The following is a 20,083-nucleotide window of genomic DNA, read 5'->3' as shown; positions in this document are numbered from 1 at the left end:
CCCTTTGAAACTGTGTAATCAGAAGAGTAAGAATCCACAATTAACTGGATAAAAGCACAAATCATCAAGAAACAGATTACTGACTGATATTTATGTTAGGCCAGTTTATTTCTAAAAGATTCTCCTTGGTCTGTTACTGAGGACTGACTTGGATCCCTCCTACAAGTTGGTCGGCTGTCAGATACTACGGTCTGACCTTTGACATGAGGGTTCTGGTCAGAACATTTCCCACATTTGATACAAGGACTTGCTGTTTCCAGGCGTAATCCTGGATGCTGGGGACAGAGCAGTGAGCCAAGTTAGAAGCAACCTACACTATTTAGAGCGATCCATTAAAAGATGGTATTATTACATGGGCAGATGTCCTGTCTTAGAGAGCTGGGTTACTCACGTCCTTTATAATCCCAGCCCAGGTTTTGGAGACTCACCTACATCCTGCCTACCAGATGGTACCTAATCAATGTTTGTAAAATTGAATTGAATTGGTCACGATTATGCCAAATAGATCTTATGGAATATTCAGTTTAAAACTAAAACATGCAAGGCTCCGTCCACTTCATTTAAATAAATTAACCATGAGTCTCATATGAGAAGTGACCTCATTTTGATTCACCTTGGCCATTTATACACCTGAATTAAATTTGTCCACCAAATATTTTGAAACATAATCTCATTCTTAAAGTAGCAACTGTACATAGTACTTTTAAGCAGTTGCCACCGATTTAATAAGAAATTGTGAAATGGTGATTTATCTGCAGAAATGGGAATTTTCTTTTTTTTCCTTTATTTTATTTTTTTAAAAAACTTTTTTTTTTTTTTTTGAGAGAGAGAGAGAGATGGGGGGGAGGGGCAGAGAGAGGGAGAGAGAATCTCAAGCAGACTCCACAGCTGTCAGCACAGAGCCTGACGTGGGGCTTGAACTCAGGTACTGTGAGATTATGACCTGAGCTGAAACCAAGAGTCTGAGGCTTGACCTACTGAGTCACCCAGGCACCCCTTTTTTTTCCTTTAAATGTGGAAACCCAGGTTTCTCTGACTCTCAAACCAGGTAGCTCCTTCCTCCAGGATTTGTCATCCCCCAGACAAGTCCTGAGATATTGGGACCTTTAAAGTGTCCCAATTAATTTCTGGAATTATTGCCCTAATGAGGGAAAGAAATGAAATAACCAAGCAGTTAGGATATTTTCATCACTATGAACCTTTCCTTTAAATAATGCTATACTGCTGTATGCTAAGCCAGGTATTATCATTTGCTATTGGTTACATGTTATCTTGAGTTATGGGCGTGTTAAATAAGTTTCTGCCTTTATTTATGGGGCTGAATTGTTTTTTAGACGTTAAAGTTATCATGGAGAGACAGATAAATGATCCAATAAACCATGAAATTACTATTTAAAGTATTGTGAGCGTACAAAGTTAAATGATAACATAACTTCTTTTCAGAAAGTAAAGAAAAATCTAAAATCTTCTGTGTTCAGATCGGTTGAGACTTTGCAGTATCCAAATGTGAGAATACTCAGCGTAGGCATCTCCTGGGTCCTTTTCCATGAGGAGTTTTATAAATAAAAGAGTTTTGTAAAATGGTTAATGAGAGACAGAAGGAAAGAGGAATTCAATTTTTTGGAGATCCCTCTGTATGTTATGTATGTTATGTTGGTCTCCATATCTCATTTCACCTTTAAGACAACTCTCTGATAGAAGTAATTATTAAAGTTGAAATAAAATTAAAAATTTATAAAGTATTAAGTTTAAAAAGTTAAGTTAAAAACAGAACCAAGATTTGAACCTCGGAAATCTGACTCTCATTTCCTGGAATTATTCACTTGTCTAACTAATAAACTAATTATTCCTTTACTAGTCCAGTTATCAATATAGAAGCCACCATACTGAAACTTAAGTTTTTGTACGTAAGTGCACTCAGTGCTTTATGGATTCTTGGATGTCTGCTTTAGAACCTGTAGGATGTCAAGTGATCCTTCACAGGGCAGACAAAGAAGTCTGGGTGTTACTATAACAAGGAAAATTACAGAAAGCAGTGGAAACCACCAGGCTATATAAAAACTGCCTGTCCGGAACGTATTCCTCTTCCATGAGAAAGAGCTGCAGGAGGCTGATCTTCTTTGAAATGATGGACCTGAACTTGAGTCCCAGCTTAGCAAAAGACAGGTTAGCCAGGCCGTTGTGTACGTGGAGGGCACAGACATTACATCTGGTCCCAAGAATCATCAGAGCTACCACTTACAAGCCATGTGACTTGGGCCTTAGTACGTAAAAGAGAGCTCATAATACTTAACTTACTTTATCAGTTGTGAGGACTGACTGAGACATGTGCACTTAGCAGACAGCAAGCCTTCAGTGTGGTGCTCCTTGAGTGGAGTGTGGAAGAGAAAGAGACTCTGGATAGGCTGGGCCGCACCCAGGCAGCAGCCAAGATTTTAGCATTTCTCTCCCAGGGACGTGGACTTCTTCCATTTTCCAGCTCTTCCCTCCCCTTGCCACTATCCTTCTCTGCATCCAGCTAACGGGAGGAGAAAAGGAAGTGCAGAAAGGATCACCCACTTCTTACCAGATTTGGCCTGACATAACCACACTTCCTTTCCACTCACCGTCCATTGTCCAGCACCTGGTCACTTGGCCATATCCAGCTGCAAGGGTGGCTGGGAAATGAAGTCCAGCTGTGTGGATTTCCGGTGTAAGCTCGAAGGTTTTGCCATGTAAGCCTCACGCGGTGGGGCATTATCTCATTCATAATGGTATCATGATTTGTGACACTATCATCATCTTATATGAAATTGGAGTATATTTTTAGGAAAGTGAAAATAGCCGTTTTCAAAATAATCTCCTTATTGATTTTCTTAGCTCTGCGCCTCAGACAAAATCCTGGAGTTTGATCGAGACTTTCGAATTCGACATTACGCGGGTGATGTTGTGTGAGTATCTTACTTTGGTACCTAACGCGATGACTGGCATGCAACTTCATTTTAGAAAATATAACCAGAGAAAATAAAAACCGTTTTCCTATTTATTTGCATTTTTCCACCATTTCATAGGCCAGTATATTTTCATCTCCTCACTTAAAAAAAAGGGCATAGCTTCATTCATTCCTTGTTTTTCAACCATTTCTTGAACACACACTATGGCGGCCATGCACATAGTGTGGCCACTATGGCATAGATGCCACTCACATTAGCTGATGGATAAATAAATTGTGGAAGAATGTTAAGAACATATAGAAAGATGGGTAAGATGAGTCTTTTTCTGGAGAAGCTAACAGTTCAGTGGTGGGTGTAGCAGATACATAGGTCACTCTAATGAATGAGAAGGGTCAAACTAGAGATGTGAAAGCATTATGGAAACATTGAACAGAAGTCATTAGCCCAGGGCAAGGAGTATAGAGGGGTTTTGGGGGAGGAAGTGTATCCAAGCTGAATCCTAAAAGTGAGAGGCTTAGGGGAAAGATGAAGGGAGGAGGGAGGAGAGAGGAGGGAGGGCATTCCAGAGCCGAGAGCCACCACTGTGTGTGAAGAACTACGAGCAGTTGGGTAACTACAGGAAAATTAGTTTTGCCATATTACTTTTCAAATGTTAATCGAAAAAGTAAAATTCTCATAAGCCAATTTTTCTGGTCACAATGTAAGAAAAGTAGACATTGATAAGAAAATATGACTAAAAATATAACCACCTTAGCGTTTGAGTTCCCTGGGGCTACTATAAAAAAAACAAGTGGCTTAACAAGAGAGAAATCCATTCTTATTCCAAAGGCCAGAAGTCGAACTCCAGGTGTCCACAGGGCCATATGCCAGGGGTTCTGGGGGAGGATTGTTCCTCGCCTCTGCCAGCTTCTAGTAGCTTGTGGCTACATGTCTCCAATCTCTGCCTCTGTGGTCACAATGCTGCCTTCTCTTGAGTGTGTCTGTGTTAAATCTCCCTCGGCCTCTATCTTAAAACTACAATTGTGATGGCATTTAGGGCCCACCTGGGTAATACGGGATACACTTCTCCTCTCAAGATCCTTAGCATCATCACACCTTTTGTTGTGTAAGGTCACATTCACAGAATCCAGGGAATTTGACAAAGATGTCTTGGGGGGGGGGGGTTGCAGTTCTTCAGCCTACTACACTTAGGATGCTTTGTCCACTGAACACTGCCTCTTATCTTATTATTGTTTAAAGTTTCCTCTTTTCCTTTGTCCTTCTTTTATACGTTAGGAGTTCTGTTCATCAAACCCATTACAGGAAGAGATTACACAACAACAGAAAGGCAAATGATCATCTCTACAAATGCCGAAAAGACATTTGAAGGGATTTTAATAGCTGTTCCTGATTTAAATTAAAACTGAATCATAAAATAATATGGCTCAAGATTATCACCCCATCTGTCAAACTAGCCATTAGTGCTGGAATAGCACCATATTCCACTTTTTCTGGTCCTGTTCCCAGGTTCCAGAATACTAAGAGGGAGGATCCAGCGCGGTGCAGACATCTCCCGCTGAAAATGCAGGCCTCACTTACAGGACACTTTCATACAGTTCAGAAGCATAAAAGCAGAGCTGGTCAGAGGCCATAGAGACCAGCCAGCCCGTCCCCTTTGTTTTACAGATTAAAAGACTTATGTAAAGTCTTGACTTATGTAAAGTCTTGACTTATGTAAATTTTTACCCAAGGTCACACTGCAAGTTTCTGGAATAGCTGAGACTGTAGCTAGGTTTCCAGACTCCTAGTCCTGGATGCTAGCTGACCCTTTTGAGGGATATCCATTGCTTCAGACTTCCCCTTCTCTCTTTCAGCCCTTCAGTCCCTTTCTAGATTCTTAGTGGATATCTCCTTTGTGCACAGTGTATTATAAGGTGTGGTCTCGGCTCACAAAGAGCTTCCCATGTAAGATGCATATGTACATATATGGTTGTGTGTGTGTTTATTTATACTCATAAATATGCATGTACATATATATCCACACATTTACATGCATACATCAGGACAATAAAAGATGGTCTAAAATAATCACCACATGACTAATAACAGTATTGTCAGAATTTAGAATAAGCACATGATGCAGTATTTCTGTGTGATAAACCCAGGAAGGCTGATGGTAGCTAGTCCATAGATTCTAGGAATTATTTTTAAAGGGAGAAGTGGGAAGGGTGCTAGAAATATTCAGGAAATAGTAACTAGGTCCATTTAAGTGGACTGTATCCTTTTTGTAGCATAGAGAAGTAGAAGTGTCTGGAAAAGTAGATTGAGATCAAATCATAATGAGAACTTAAAGGCCAAAATAAGGACTATGAAGTTTGAATGTTACAGGTTAGACAATAGGTAAAGAGTCAGGTGGCTTCAGGGTTTCAGTCAAAAGTGACTTGAAGGTCTTAGGAAACAGATCTAGGATGCAGGAGGCAAGGAAGTCGTTTTGGACCTGGTGACCTTGAAGCTCCTGTGGGCTGTGCAGCCTGAAGGAATCTTCTTAGAGAATCAAATATGTGAGGTGAGAACATCAGCGAGGGGTCTGGGTTAGACATCTGAGAATTATCTACACTGATCTGACTGTTAAGGACAGGCAACAAGGTAGAGCCGTTGGGAGCAGGTGCATCTGGAGTTCCTATTTGCCTCACACCTGAGCCTCTGTCCTTGTCACCCTGAGTCCTCCATTACTTTCCTGCCCCCAGCACTGCCCTTGCTGCCCCTGGAGTCCACACCTGCCCCTGTAACAGAGCAGCTCCGATCCCTCCTTCATCACCAACTCAAGTTTATGTGGGCACTCAGCACCTGACACTGTCCCTCCTGGTTTTCTCTCAAGCACTCCATGCATGTGCCTGCTCCTCCCCCTTCATTTGATCTGCTTCCCTGTGTGATCTCCCTTCCTCTTTCCCCTCTGCTTATCTAAATCTTACCGTCCTTTGCAGTTCTCCTTGGATTCTTTTATCCCACCCTGAATACACTGAGAGAACCTTAGGCAAGTCACTTGACCTCCCTACGAAGAGACTAGTAGTTCCTGTCTGTTGCTGTTTTGCTTTGATCTTAGGAGTGCTGGATGATAAACACAGCTATCTTTTTGAGAGTCCCCTTCTTGAGGTAAGCAGTAAACAAGCAGTAGAAAATGGCAGTCTTAATCATAATGATTGATGTTTGCTCTCCTTTTGAGGAATAAAGACAATATGCCCTCTGCTTAGTAGGTAAATTTGGAATTTTTAAACACAGAACAAAATGGACAGTATCAGCCCCACAGATGATTGTTTGCATCATTAACACTGGAAAGGCCTGTAGATTTGTAGAGAAGCTTAAATGTGGCTCTTGCTTAGTGAATAATGCATGTTTTCTGTGTTTTTTTTCCCTCTATTAGCTATTCAGTCGTTGGATTTATTGACAAAAATAAAGACACTTTGTTTCAAGATTTCAAGCGCCTCATGTATAACAGGTAGGATTGAAATTTTATTAACTATCTTTCCATTAAGCTCTTTGACATATATATTGCATAATATGTATGCACATGATTACTTTTATGTGACAGTTTTAAGAGCTTCTGGCAAATTTTCTAGTTCTATTTGATCATATGAATGAAATAATATATTACTTTGTGATTATGGAATCTATAAATTTAGGGCAGGGCCCTGCTGCTGATATCATTTTCCTTGATTTCCCTTGGGTTGCCTCAGTTTTTCTGTTCACTACTACCATCCTTCTGGCACTCCTACCAGTGTCCCCAAAGTAGGCCAGTGGCAGATTCCCATGGTAATGCCTTTGCCTCCAACTAAGAGACCACTTTTAACATCAGCGTGGCATCTGGTGTCAGTGTTGACAGAATCTGAGTGGACAGAACCTTTTCCCAATCCAAGAAAATGTGGAAAAGATGTGGTTAAGTAAAACCAGGCAAAGGATAGTAAGTTCAAACCCAGTAGGAATGCTTTGGAAAGAGGCCCATAAAGAAGACATTCTTAGCCAGTTTCTTCTTTGGGACTAGAGATACATGTAGTCACTCATATACTAAATCTGCATAGTCAATTGGTCAGGAGATCATCAAAAATGTGTTGCACACCTATGAGCCATACATTCTTCTATGCCCTAAAATCCAGCTGAGAAAAAATTTAGGCTATTGCCCCACCCTCATGAACCTTCTACTCCAGTGGAGGTGACCACTTGTGCAACAAAATAAGTAACTTTCTGGTAGTGACAAATTGCCGTGAAGAAAAATAAAGTAGGTAGGAGATTGAAGGTTATAGACAAGGAGGGACAAGGGAGGCATTATCGAGAAGGGTGGTCAGAAAAGGCTTCTTAAAAGAGGTGACTTTTGGGACACCTGGGTGGCTCAGTCAGTTAAGTGTCCATCTCTGGATTTTGGTTCAGGTCATGATCTCACGGTTCATGAGATTGAGCCCTGTGTTGGGTTCTCCACTGACAACACAGAACCTACTTGGGATTCTTTCTCTCCCTCTCTGTCTCTGCCCCTACCCCACTCGTGTGCGCGCTCTCTCTCTCTCTCTCTCTCTCTCTCTCTCTCTCAAATAAATAAACATTAAAAAAAAAAAAAAAGATGTGACTTTTGAACAGAGACCTGAATGAAGTGAGGGAGTAAGCCATGAACACGTGGCGGAGGAGAGCATTCCAGGCAGAGAGCAGCCAGTGCCAAGGTGCCAAGGTGGGAGTGAGCGTGGGTATCTTGAGAACAGGCTAGTGCTGCTAAAAGCAGAGTGAGAGGTGGGACGAGTAATACAGAATGAATTTAAGGAGGTTGGCAGGGTGTGGATCAAGAAGAGTCTGTGAGCCAAGGTAAGGATGAAGTATGAAGAGAAGCCATTGGAATTCATGGTAGGGCACGATTTATATTTTAAAGAACTCACTAGGGCTACTGTGTAAAACACATAGTAGAAAGGGCAAGAGTAGAAATGAAGAGACCAAATAGACTAGTAATCCAGATGGTAGTAAGAGAGGTGATGAAAAGCGGTCAGAGCGGGTGATACTTCGAAAGTGAGGCCAACAAGATACGCTGATGGATAGGATGTGTGGTGTGAGGGAGAAAAACAGAAATCTGAGACGGTGCCTGAGCACTGGGGGAGGGATGCTTGAGGAGGGGCCAGCTGGGTGGGGGAGACCCAGTGTGTTGTCCTGGACATGTTATAATGTTGGGCGCTCGGCTGGAAATGCCAAGCAGGCAATTGTAGGTCCGCATCTGGAACTCGGGGTAAAGGAGGGACTGGATCTATAAATTCATGGTCCCTAGTCTATTGACAGTATGTAAAGCTGTAAGACTAGATGAGATTAATGAGAGTGAGCACAGATAAATAGAAGAGGTCAAAAAGACTAATCCCTGAGACTCTCCAGCGTTCGGAGTCGAGCAAAAAACAAGGAACTAGCAAAGGAGACAGGGCTGCCAGTGAAGTAGGAGAAAAACCAGAAACCTGGTATCACAGAGGCCAAGCCAAAAACAAAGTGATTTTCTAAAATATGCATGTATTTATTTTGAGAGAGAGAGCAGGGGAGGGGCAGAGAGAGAGAGAATCCCAAGCAGGCTCCACGCCATCAACGCAGATCCCGATGCGGGGTTCGATCCAATGAACCGTGAGGCGATGACCTCACATGAAATCAGGAGCCAGATGCTCAACCGACTGAGCCTCCCAGGCACCCAAAAAAAAAATCATAAACTCTGTGAAATACCGTCAAAAGGGAAATGCTGTGAGGGCCGAGATTAACCATCTGATTTGCTGACATGAAGGTCAGGTGGGCCCTTGACAACACTGGTCTCAGTAGAGTCGTGAAAACAAATGTCTGGTTGAGGTGGGCTCCAGAGAATACGGACTATGAGATGTAGAGGCGTTGCGTTTAAACGGTTCTTTCAAGAAGTTTTCCTATTAAATGGTACGTCTGTATGGATGTTGAAGCCACCAAGTGATGGAGCTGTCAGCACCAGAAAGTTACAGAGACATGGGAATGCAAGAGGGGTCCGTGGAAAAGCTGGTCATGGGGAAAAGGGACTTTCAGAAAGGAGTTCCAATGCTTGAACTTTCAGGTAAGATGCACCCATTTTGAGGGACGAGTGATGGAGTCTGGCGTTGCTCCGTGGAGTAAACGGCCTCAGTCAGCCAGTGGCAATATCAGCATGTGTTGCCAGGGGAAGGCACCCAGGATATGTAGCAAGAGGCTACAGAAGGTGGCATTTATTACCTTCGTTGTTTTTTTGTTTTTGTTTTTTTATGTTTGTTTATTTTTCACAGAGACAGAGCATGAGCATGAGCATGGGCAGGGGAGGGGCAGAGAGAGAGAGGGAGACACAGAATCCGAAGCAGGCTCCAGGCTCTGAGCTGTCAGCACAGAGCCCGATGCGGGGCTCGAACTCACGAACCGTGAGATCATGGCCTGAGCCGAAGTCGGACGCTCCACTGACTGAGCCATCCAGGCGCCCCAGCCTTCATTACCTTCGTGAATTTTTTCTGGCCCACAGGTCCAGCTCCGTGAGAGGAGCTCCACCTCCTAGTGTTGGGCTCACGTAATCCCAAGCTCACAGGATTCAGGTAGAAACAAAGCTGCGTGTGGGTTTATTTCCAGTGAAAAATCTGACCATGACATGGAATATTTGCATTGGTATGACAGGCTGTCCTCCCCTATTGGAAAACCTGCTTGGAGAGTCAAATAGCAGTGAGAATCTAGTTTATTAACTGAAAGTGAAAACTATTACCCGTAGAATCCATAGTGCTTAGCTGTTTGTGTGTGTAAATGGAGAGGAAGGGAGCCGGCAGGTGGCACGCCAGGTGCACAGACTTCACTCTTGACTTCCTCACTTCTAAGCCATGCAACTTCTGTCTTATCTATTAAGCCTACTGGGTTTCTGGATAAATAAGGTTCCCTTTTAAGAAAAGGGTTCTTTTAGACGTTTGAAAACTATTTTATTATTACATTCATGACTTACGGGCCTGAAGAGTTCTTTCTCTTTAGAATGATTGTATGGATCGCTTTTGGTTCATTATATATGAATTCAACTATTTAACAATAATCATAATAAATATCTTATTTCCTTCATTTCCAACCTTCTCTCCTCCCTCCATTTACCAAGTAATATGGGAATAATCTCTATGGCCAACAGTGAGTAAGGTGGAATTTGGGGCAGCAACCGCATGGACTCAAAGTCTGCGATCTCCAGTCTTTGGGCTGCATCAGAATTTTCAAAGCACACATGTTCTACTTCCTGGTAATTCTATTCAGTAAGTGTTAGGGAGACACCCAGGCCTCCTCTGAACTAAGGGTTGAAAACCATTGCCTTGAATCCTCTCTGCTAAAGACTAGAATGGAAGATTTCAGGAGAAACGGTACGCCCTTATGCGGTCATTTTGATGGTCAGCGCTCACCGGGAGACTAGGGACAGGAGCAGGGAGGGGTGAAATGGGGACCCTGAGCCACACACAGATCATGGGGTTATTTTAGCGCCACTTCCGGTGGTAGTCAGCACCCCCCGCTAGCAGCGGCGAGGGGTGGGAGTGCTGCTCTGTACAGGCCCGGTCAGTCTTCAGCTCTCCCTTTTTCCTCTCTGCTCTCTGGGCACTTATTCTGGCATCTCACACCTGTCATTTCGGGCCTCTGTGTGCAGAAGTTTACTAGGTATTTGGGGAACCACCTCAGTTTTCTCAGTTTTACACCAGGGAAAGAACAGCGGGCAAAGCGATGGCAGTAGTAAACACAGCAGAGAATGTCCTTGCCGAGTCCTTTCTCTCTCTTCTCAGCCCCCAATTAAAAAAAAAAAAAAAAAAAAAGATTTCTGACAAATAGCATCGTACGATGACAGGTGGTAGCTACTGGACGTGAGCGCTGCATGACATTTAGAGATGCGGAGTCACCGTTTGTACACCTGCAGCCGATGTAACGTCATGTGACAACTGTGCACAAATAGGAAGGAAGAAGGGAGGGAGGAAGGAGGAAAGGAAGGCAGGAAGAAAGAAGTTTCCAGGAAACAACAGTTTGAGTTCCAATTACTTTAAAATCAAAGACACCCAAAATGAAACAGGAAGCAAATCAGTTGAGACCACCACGCATGTTGTAAAAAAACATCTCCACAGAGCTAAATGATGATTTTTACATAATTTTTAGCATTTAAACTGGCCTGAAGTACACCATAGGAATTGGATGGCAACAGTCTTAGTGTCACATCAATAAAATATTGTAACTGCCAGTAGAGTGTGCAAATTCAGCTGCAGTGAGGGATTTACTGGAAGGCAATGTAAACATGGTTCTTTTATATTCCTGTCTGCCTTGTTAGAAAGAGCTGGCTTTTTGTTGTGTTATCTGTTCTGTGTGTTTCTCCCGATGAGAAGCTCCTTTCGTGCCCATGTTTTCTGCCATGCCACATTGAGCATCGTTTTTCACTAGTGGCTTGTCCTCCTCCTGAGGACCACCCAAATCTTTTGATTTTATATATGTATTGTAAGAGCCGTGTTAACCATTTGAGGGTCCTAGGTAATGATAATGTAGATGTCACTTTAAAGAAATTTAAAGAATTTTTTAAGTTTATTTATTTAAGTAATCTCTATACCCAACCTAGAGCTTGACCTCACAACCCCGAGATCAAGAGTCACATGCTCCACAACTAAGCCAACCAGGTGCCCCAAGAATGTTGTTTTTTTTTTTTTAAGTTTACTTATTTATTTGGAGAGGGAGGGAGAGAGGGACGGGGTGGGCAGAGAGAGGGAGAGAGCGAATCCCAAACAGGCTCTGCACTATCAGCAGAGCCCAACACAGGGCTTGAACCCACAAACCGTGAGATCATGGCCTGAGCTGAAACCAAGAGTTGAATACTTAACCAGCTGAGCCACCCAGGTGCCCCAAGAATTTTTTAAATGTAGGATAGTTTGGACACATCTTCTCCATCTGTGATATGGTATCTGCCACTATGCTCTCTCAGCATAATTTTCTGGATGGAGTCTTTTTTCCAGGTAGGCTTTGTGACTCCAGTCTGCAGTCCACTCGTGGCTCCAGTCTGCAGTCCACTCGTGGCTCCAGGGTGCAGTCCACTCGTGGCTCCAGTCTGCAGTCCACTCGTGGCTCCAGTCTGCAGTCCACTCGTGGCTCCAGTCTGCAGTCCATATGTGGTTCCAGTCTGCAGTCCACTCGTGGCTCCAGTCTGCAGTCCACTCATGGCTCCAGTCTGCACTCCACTCGTGGCTCCAGTCTGCAGTCCACTCGTGGCTCCAGTCTGCAGTCCACTCGTGGCTTCAGGGTGCAGTCCATATGTGGTTCCAGTCTGCAGTCCACTCGTGGCTCCAGTCTGCAGTCCACTCATGGCTCCAGTCTGCAGTCCACTCGTGGCTCCAGTCTGCAGTCCACTCATGGCTCCAGTCTGCAGTCCACTCGTGGCTCCAGTCTGCAGTCCACTCGTGGCTTCAGGGTGCAGTCCACTCGTGGCTCCAGTCTGCAGTCCACTCGTGGCTCCAGGGTGCAGTCCACTCGTGGCTCCAGTCTGCAGTCCACTCGTGGCTCCAGTCTGCAGTCCACTCGTGGCTCCAGTCTGCAGTCCATATGTGGTTCCAGTCTGCAGTCCACTCGTGGCTCCAGTCTGCAGTCCACTCATGGCTCCAGTCTGCACTCCACTCGTGGCTCCAGTCTGCAGTCCACTCGTGGCTCCAGTCTGCAGTCCACTCGTGGCTTCAGGGTGCAGTCCACTCGTGGCTTCAGGGTGCAGTCCACTCGTGGCTCCAGTCTGCAGTCCACTCATGGCTCCAGTCTGCAGTCCACTCATGGCTCCAGTCTGCAGTCCACTCGTGGCTCCAGTCTGCAGTCCACTCGTGGCTCCAGTCTACACTCCACTGTGGCTCCAGTCTGCACTCCACAGTGGCTCCAGTGTGCACTCCACTGTGGCTCCAGTCTGCAGTCCCCTTGTGGCTCCAGTCTGCAGTCCCCTTGTGGCTCCAGGGTGCAGCCCAGCAGGATTCCTTAGCAGTTTCTATTCAGCTTATTTGAATGTAACATTCTCCTTGCTCTTTCTGTGCTTCTCAGTTCAAATCCCGTGCTGAAGAATATGTGGCCCGAAGGCAAACTGAGTATTACAGAGGTGACCAAGCGACCTCTGACCGCTGCCACCTTGTTTAAGAATTCGATGATCGCTTTAGTGGACAACCTTGCATCAAAGGTAATTATTTTCTTTTCTACGTATCCATTTTATCACCACTTTTGATGGTGGTCAGCACCATTTGCTGTCATTGGTTCCCTCTTGATATATGTTATAGAGAATGTATGATTCGCTTTTTAGGTAATTATGATAAATTGCACTGAACCATATAGATATTTAAAGTGAATGTTGTAATTGAATTCTTATCCCTGTTTTGTTTTCTTTAACATGGCCGGCTGAAATAGTTGTATGCCAGATGAAATGCTTTTCGTTAAATTTGAGTTTTTTATGGTTGTTGACAAGGGGAAACTCTTAGTGAGATCTTTAAAAACTATACGTATATAACTAAAATAGAGTGTGTGCTTAGCAAAATGAGCTTCAGCCCCGTACTGAAGAGAGGGCTTGGCTTAAAAAATAAATAAATCTTGAATTAAACAGTAATATGTCAGGGGCGCCTGGGTGGCTCCATCAGTTGAACGTCCTACTCTTGCTTTCGGCTCAGGCCAGTCTCCTCTCTCTCTGCCCCTACCCCACTCATGCTCTTTCTCTCCCAAAATAAATAAAGATTTTTAAAAAACAGTAATATGCCATCTGTATCTCGTGTCCATATACAAAATGACCAGATAGAGTTTCAAGAGGAAGTTTAAGTATTGTGCTTAAGCTGTTACAAAAGTTGAAATAAAATGTTGTATTACTGACCATTGTTTCTTCTTTTTATTGTTCCTTTCAGGTGTAGTACTGTTTGATAAGTTAAGTCTGTTTCTTTCCCCCCATTAAAGAGCAGATTTCTAGCCCAAACTGCTGCTGTTGATAAGTTTGATAAATAAGGCAGCATTCTGGGGCTCATTATTTTTATTCTTTTTTTTTTTTTTTTTTTAATTTCCCTGTTCTGGTGCTTTTCATGTGTTTTTTATTCTTCATTATTATCTTTTTAAAAAAAAAACAACTTCCTTTCTAAGAATTTAAATCTATGCTGTTTCTGGTTACTTCACTGTGGATAAATTAGGCAAATGCACAAGAACACATCTGTTCAGTAGCGTTCTATTCCATTTTGTCAGGTTTCTTCGGCCCCACATGACAACAAATAAGCACAATTTGTTGACTTGTAGAATCAAACCTCCAGAAAGGCAGGGCTGAGGATACCAGAACCGAAGACCAGAACACCATTAGAAGTGTTCCTGTTGTCCCTTAGCTTCTCTGTGCATGTCAGCTCCAACCTGCATCATCCTGCAAGAGGGACGGTGAACCTAGAAGGGAGGCGTGTGACCCAAGAAATGGAGAATACAGAACCTTGTAAAACATGCTTATAGAATATGTTATAGTTTATAAAATATGTTAGATGTATCTCATTAACTAGAAAAGAATCACCTTTATTTTCTAAAATTGGTGTTTAAATGTGCATTTTTAAAAAACAAAAATTCCAGGGGCACCTGGGTGGCTCAGTTGGTTAAGTGTCTGACTGTTGATTTCAGTACAGGTCATGATCTTGGGGTTGTGAGATCGAGCTCCATGCCCGGTGTGGAGCCTACTTAGGATTCTCTCTCTCCCCTTCTCTCTGCCCCTCCCCTGATCGCATGCACACTCTCTCTTTCTAAATAAAAATTAAAATTCTAGAACCATCTGTAATTTCTGTATCAGGAATTGCATTCAGCTGCTAATAAAAGAGAGATCCCCAAATGAGGGGCTCAAACAAGAGAGACATTTATTTCTCTCTCCTGTAAATAAGGTACAGAAGAAGGTATTCCAGGATGGGTATGGCACCCTTAAGATGGTTAGGGAGCTGGCTCCCTTCTGTCTTTCTGCTCAGCCACACTTGGCACTTGACATCCATCCTCCTGGTCCCAGGTGGCAACTGGGGCCTCTGCCCTAAGAGACTTCCTGGGTGCCTCACACAGCATGCTCCTTCCATCTTGTTTGCTATGCCAAGTTTCCAGGGAAGCTGGGAAGTGCATCTTTATTCTGGTCAGCAGCTCACCTAGCTAGAAGTAAGGATTCTGTCTCAGAACAAAAGATGCTGGGTAGGAGGTAGGCAGCGAGCCTGGCAGTCTGTGCTATAGCTTCCCAGTCTGGGTGTTCGTGGAGGAGCGGGAATGAGGGAGAGAACAGGGACAAGAAGAGGAATAAAGACATCCTCTCAGCCCAATAGAAGGCAGGAAGGTGGGTGGGAAAGCAACAAAGGAAAACGTTACTTTTAGAAAACACAAAATAAATGTAAATAATCAGTATTCACCATAAATGTAAATAGACTAAGAAGACTAGACAGATGGAGAATCCAGGCGTATGCTTGTCTAGGAGACACCGAAACAGAACAGTATACAGAACGATGAAAAAGAAAGAGGTGAGCAAGAATGCATCAAGCCCTTCCCCCCCAAAAAAATGATTAAAAGCAACATTAATGTGAAAGAACATAGAATTTAAGACAAAAAGTAGTAATACAGATAAAGAGATCAATAACAATAAATGAAAACACCCAAGACAATAGAGTCATTTTGAACTAGGTACCTACCAATATAGCTGTGATTATCCATAAACTCCATAAAGCAAAAAAAGAACCTGAAAACAATTTTAAAAGGAAAGTTGACAAGTTCACAATCCTTGTGGGAGATTTTAAACCAGCTGTACCAGAAACTGATGTTTCAGGCGGACAAGTAAGAAGGCAGAAGCGTTGAAAACCAAATTTAAACTTTAATGGATCAAAAGAACGCTGCACCCAGGGAATAGGAAATACATATCCCTTTCAAGTATACATAGAACATTTCCAAGAACTGGCCACATACTAGATCACAAAGGAAGTCATAACCATTTAGATATAGTCTCCATCCTCACAGCAAATAAAAATAAAGGGCAGCCTTTATTTTTTTTTAATGTGCTTGGGAACTTGAGGGAAAAATGCTCTCCTAGATAACTCACATATTGATGAGGAAATCACAAAGGAAATTATAAAATACATGGACCTACATGATAAAGAATTATCAAAATCTGTAGAATGCTGCTAAAGTGATCCACTTGTTATATCTTTATTAAAAAAACAAGATTGAAAGTAAATGAGTTAAGTTCACCTCTCTACTCAAGAAACCAGAAAAAGAATCCCAAAGAAAATCAAAGACAGAAGTAAGAAAATGACTTTTAAAAAGCAAAAATTAAAATTAATAGGTCAAAAAATTAGTCAAATAGACAAACCTTTAATGAAACTGATGAAAAAGCAATATTATGAATGAAAAAAAGGTGTATTCATATAATACAGAGATTTTTATAAGGCATAGAATATTGTGCACAACTCTATGCCAGTGAACTTGAAAAATTAATTTTCTAGAAAAATATGTTATCAAAATTAACTCAAGAAGACATGGAAAATCTGAATAAATTAGTAACCTTAACGACTCTGAATTACTAATCAGAAGTCTGCCTTCTCCCAGGTTTGCCAAGAACATGAAACCCAGATGGTTTTACAGATACATTTTATAAATCCGCCAAGAAGCCAGTAATTCCTATTATATATAAACTGTTTTGGAGGATAGGAAAAAGACCACTACCCAACTCATTTTATGAGATTAATATTCCCTTCATAGCAGGTTAATATGAGAAAATAAAATTAGATACCAGTTTCATCTAGGACCATGGGAAGATCTTAAAAATATATATGACTAATGCATTTGCTGGGAACATAGTGAAGAAAGCGCCTACTAAAACCGACTGAAAACAACTAAAATGTTAGGTAAAACATAAAAATCCACTTCTTGAATGCAGCCATGAACTAATAAGAAAGTAAGGAACATGCAGGCCACAGACTGAGTGAAGGCAGAAGTTAAGGAAAAAGAAGATGCTGTCTCTTTGGGGATTTGTTGAAGTAGGTAACTTTGGGCATAGGTGTTCAAGGCTGGGTCCTCAAGTGAAGCCCAGGGCCTGCCCAAAGTAGAGTGTCTAATAAGAGATTATACACAAACGTGCACGTGCACACACATGGGCAGGTCTCCAAAGGACTGCATCCTCAAAGGGATGCATATAAAGTGAACAAGAAATAATCCCTCATTATCTGAAAGGAAAACTGCCTATATTGGTCCATGGCCCTGAGCCAAAGCGGGAGTGAACACTTCTGGAGAATTTATCATTGTAAGCAAGTTTTCATGAGGTTTTCAATCCAAATTCACACTACCTGGATGGCCTAAAAAGCTTAAATCAACAGTTTAGTTTGAAATGGTCATGGCCAGGGATCCCCAAGCATATGATAGAAGCAAACAGTTTTTTTTCCTTGAAGAAACCACCTTCAAACCAGACCTTCAAGAATTTCCACAGATAAAGTTTTGAGGAAAATAAGGAGTTCACCACAAAGAATTACTACACACATGAACAAAGTACCAGGTGCAAGAGTCAGAGTCACGAAAACTTCTTAGAATGGAGTTATCACAAACAATACAAGAATGTTTAGTATGTTTCAAGAAATCAAAGGCCTAAAAATATGAGAAAAATCAAGTAACAGGCAATTGATAGAAATTAAAATTAGCAACTCAAGGATAGGTTTAACATCAGTTTAGACAAAGCTGAAGAGAGAATAGAGGAATGAAAGAAAGAAGTGGGGAAATTATCCAGGATTCTACTTAGACCAAGAAATGAAGCAAAAAGAAACACTATTAAGAAACATGGAAGACAAAATGAAAAGGTCTAACGTGCATCTGATCAGTTACTCATGGAAAGGAGAGGATGGGCAGAGCAATATTGGAAGGTATATTGCTGAGAATTTCTACAGTGATGAAAGATAACACTCTCTTGGAGTCAGGAAGTCTGGTATATCCCAGGCTGGAACAGTTACAAGAAATCTGCATCTAGGCACATTGTGAAATCCCAGAACATCAAAGACTAAGAAAATGCCTTAAAAGCAGATCCACTTAAAAGAATAACAGGCTGAAAGAAAAGAACTGTAAACCAAAATTCTGTACAAAGAGAATGAATTTGTTTCAAGAACAAAGACACAATAAAGAATCTTTCTGAAAAAGAGGAGAGGGTTACAAGCGCACTAAGGGACGTTCTAAAGGATATACATACATATCAGGATGGAGGAAGAGTATACAAAATGAAAGTCTGAAATGCAAAAAGAAGAGCAAAGAAATTGGTAAATAGGTGGGTGTGCATAAATAAACTAAAACAATATTGGATTAAAAATACAGATTAGTGGGGCGCCTGGGTGGCGCAGTCGGTTAAGCGTCCGACTTCAGCCAGGTCACGATCTCGCGGTCCGTGAGTTCGAGCCCCGCGTCAGGCTCTGGGCTGATGGCTCAGAGCCTGGAGCCTGTTTCCGATTCTGTGTCTCCCTCTCCCTCTGCCCCTCCCCCGCTCATGCTCTGTCTCTCTCTGTCCCAAAAAAAAAGAAAAAAAAAAAATACAGATTAGAATAGGGGTGCCTAGGAGGCTCAGTCGGTTAAGCGTCTGACTCCTGATTTTGGCTCAGGTCATGATCTCACAGTTTGTGAGTTAGAGCCCCACATCGGGCTCTGTGCTGACAGCGCAGAACCCGCTTGGAATTCTGTCTCCCCCTCTGTCTTTCTGCCCCTCCCCTGCTTGCTCTTTCTCTCTCAAATAAAAATAAACTTTAACAAATACAGATGAGAATCCAATAGCACAATAATAGTATATAAATTAGAAGGATAAGGGATTAGAATTCAAGTGCTTAAGGTCATCGGTTATTCAGAAAAATAAAACATTACTTAGCTTGTAATCCTAATAACACACAAATGCATATTAAATTCCCTCATGTAGTCAGTAAAAGAATAGAAATGAGTTGGGTTGAGGTCAGAATGAGAAGTAAGTAATCAGTTCTATAAAACATAGGAAAGAGGAGACTAAAGAACATAGAAAAGCCAGGATAAATTAAGATGGTAGAAATAAATCCAAATATAGTAGTGATTACATCGAATGTAAAAAAAAAAAAAAAGATACAAATGGTCAATTTGGTCAAAGAAAAAGAATCCAGAAAAATTAAACATTTAAGTTTAAAAGTTGTATCAGACAAATTCTGACAATCCAGGGTCACCCCAATCCAATTTCAGGATCTGGAGTGGGTCAGCAATGGACCAAATTGTTTTCCATCCACCTTGGACTCCCAGGGTTAGCTCTTTAGGATTGCAGACCAGTGTCCCTTGTCTATGGCTTTGGGTTCCAACCTGCAGCCCCCTGGCCCCACAAGGCCGTCAGAAGCTGTGGTAGTCTCGTGGCTGTCCAGATGAAAACTGCCCTGAAGTCCGGCCCCACCCCTTTCCATTGTAGTCTTACTCTCATCTTGGTTATCTTATTAGCTCTCTGATGCGTTTGAGAAGATTCCCCCCCTTCCCATATCTGTCTAGCGCTTTTCCTAATGACTTCATCAGAAAGGTTGTAGCATTGCTTGGTCCTCCACCACCAGAAGTGGAAGTCCTGACCCCTCACTTTGTCTCAGAATCTACACAATGTATTCAATGCATGTCTTGTCTCCCCACCTGGATTATAAGTCTTTTAAACATAGGGAGTGAGTTCTACTAATTTTATATATCTCTTGATATCTCATGAGGTGCACCCTAAACAGATGGTCAGTAAATTATTAAATGAACTTGAATTTGCCTGTGACTCTATTTGGCAGTGTTCAAAGCAAGTTAGATAGGCAGATGTCTAACTACAGTGCCTTCTGGCTAATACATAGACCGATCAGTGTGCCTTCACAAATAATGTTTTTTACATAAAATAGAGGGAGAAACAGGCTAAAACATGCCAGAGAATGAGATCAGTATTAACTCTTTCAGTTTAATCTTTATAAGACTCTTGAATTTGTCAAATTTAGAGTTTCTTAGGCTGAGTCAGTCTGGATATTTATAAACGAGAGAGGAGGCGGCGTTTATAAATTGAGATAGAATGCTGATTAAATATAGAGAGAGTATTTCCAGTAGATTCCTTAACTGAAGATTTTATATTACTGAACAGGATGGATAGGATTCCCCCCACCCCTTAGCTGGTCATTAGTGTCTGAGCTAGTGTTAACTTC

The 20,083-nt window shown here is 42.2% G+C and overlaps 1 protein-coding gene across 2 annotated transcripts in view; it reads left to right on the top strand.

Annotated features, from left to right (window-relative positions):
- The window catches only part of MYO1D (myosin ID), a 359,179-nt gene that overhangs the window by 115,245 nt on the left and 223,851 nt on the right, over nucleotides 1-20,083 (top strand). For both annotated transcript variants that reach the window (XM_030296022.2, XM_030296023.1), the window contains exons 12-14: nucleotides 2,860-2,930; nucleotides 6,334-6,408; nucleotides 12,966-13,098. In XM_030296022.2, coding sequence (XP_030151882.1) covers nucleotides 2,860-2,930; nucleotides 6,334-6,408; nucleotides 12,966-13,098 — 279 coding nt within the window. The remainder of the gene's footprint in view (nucleotides 1-2,859; nucleotides 2,931-6,333; nucleotides 6,409-12,965; nucleotides 13,099-20,083) is intronic.

This window comes from Lynx canadensis, chromosome E1 (assembly GCF_007474595.2).
Source record: "Lynx canadensis isolate LIC74 chromosome E1, mLynCan4.pri.v2, whole genome shotgun sequence".
NCBI lineage: Eukaryota > Metazoa > Chordata > Mammalia > Carnivora > Felidae > Lynx > Lynx canadensis.
The sequence above is the reverse complement of the archived record's forward strand: the minus strand, read 5'-3'. Positions and strand labels throughout refer to the sequence as shown.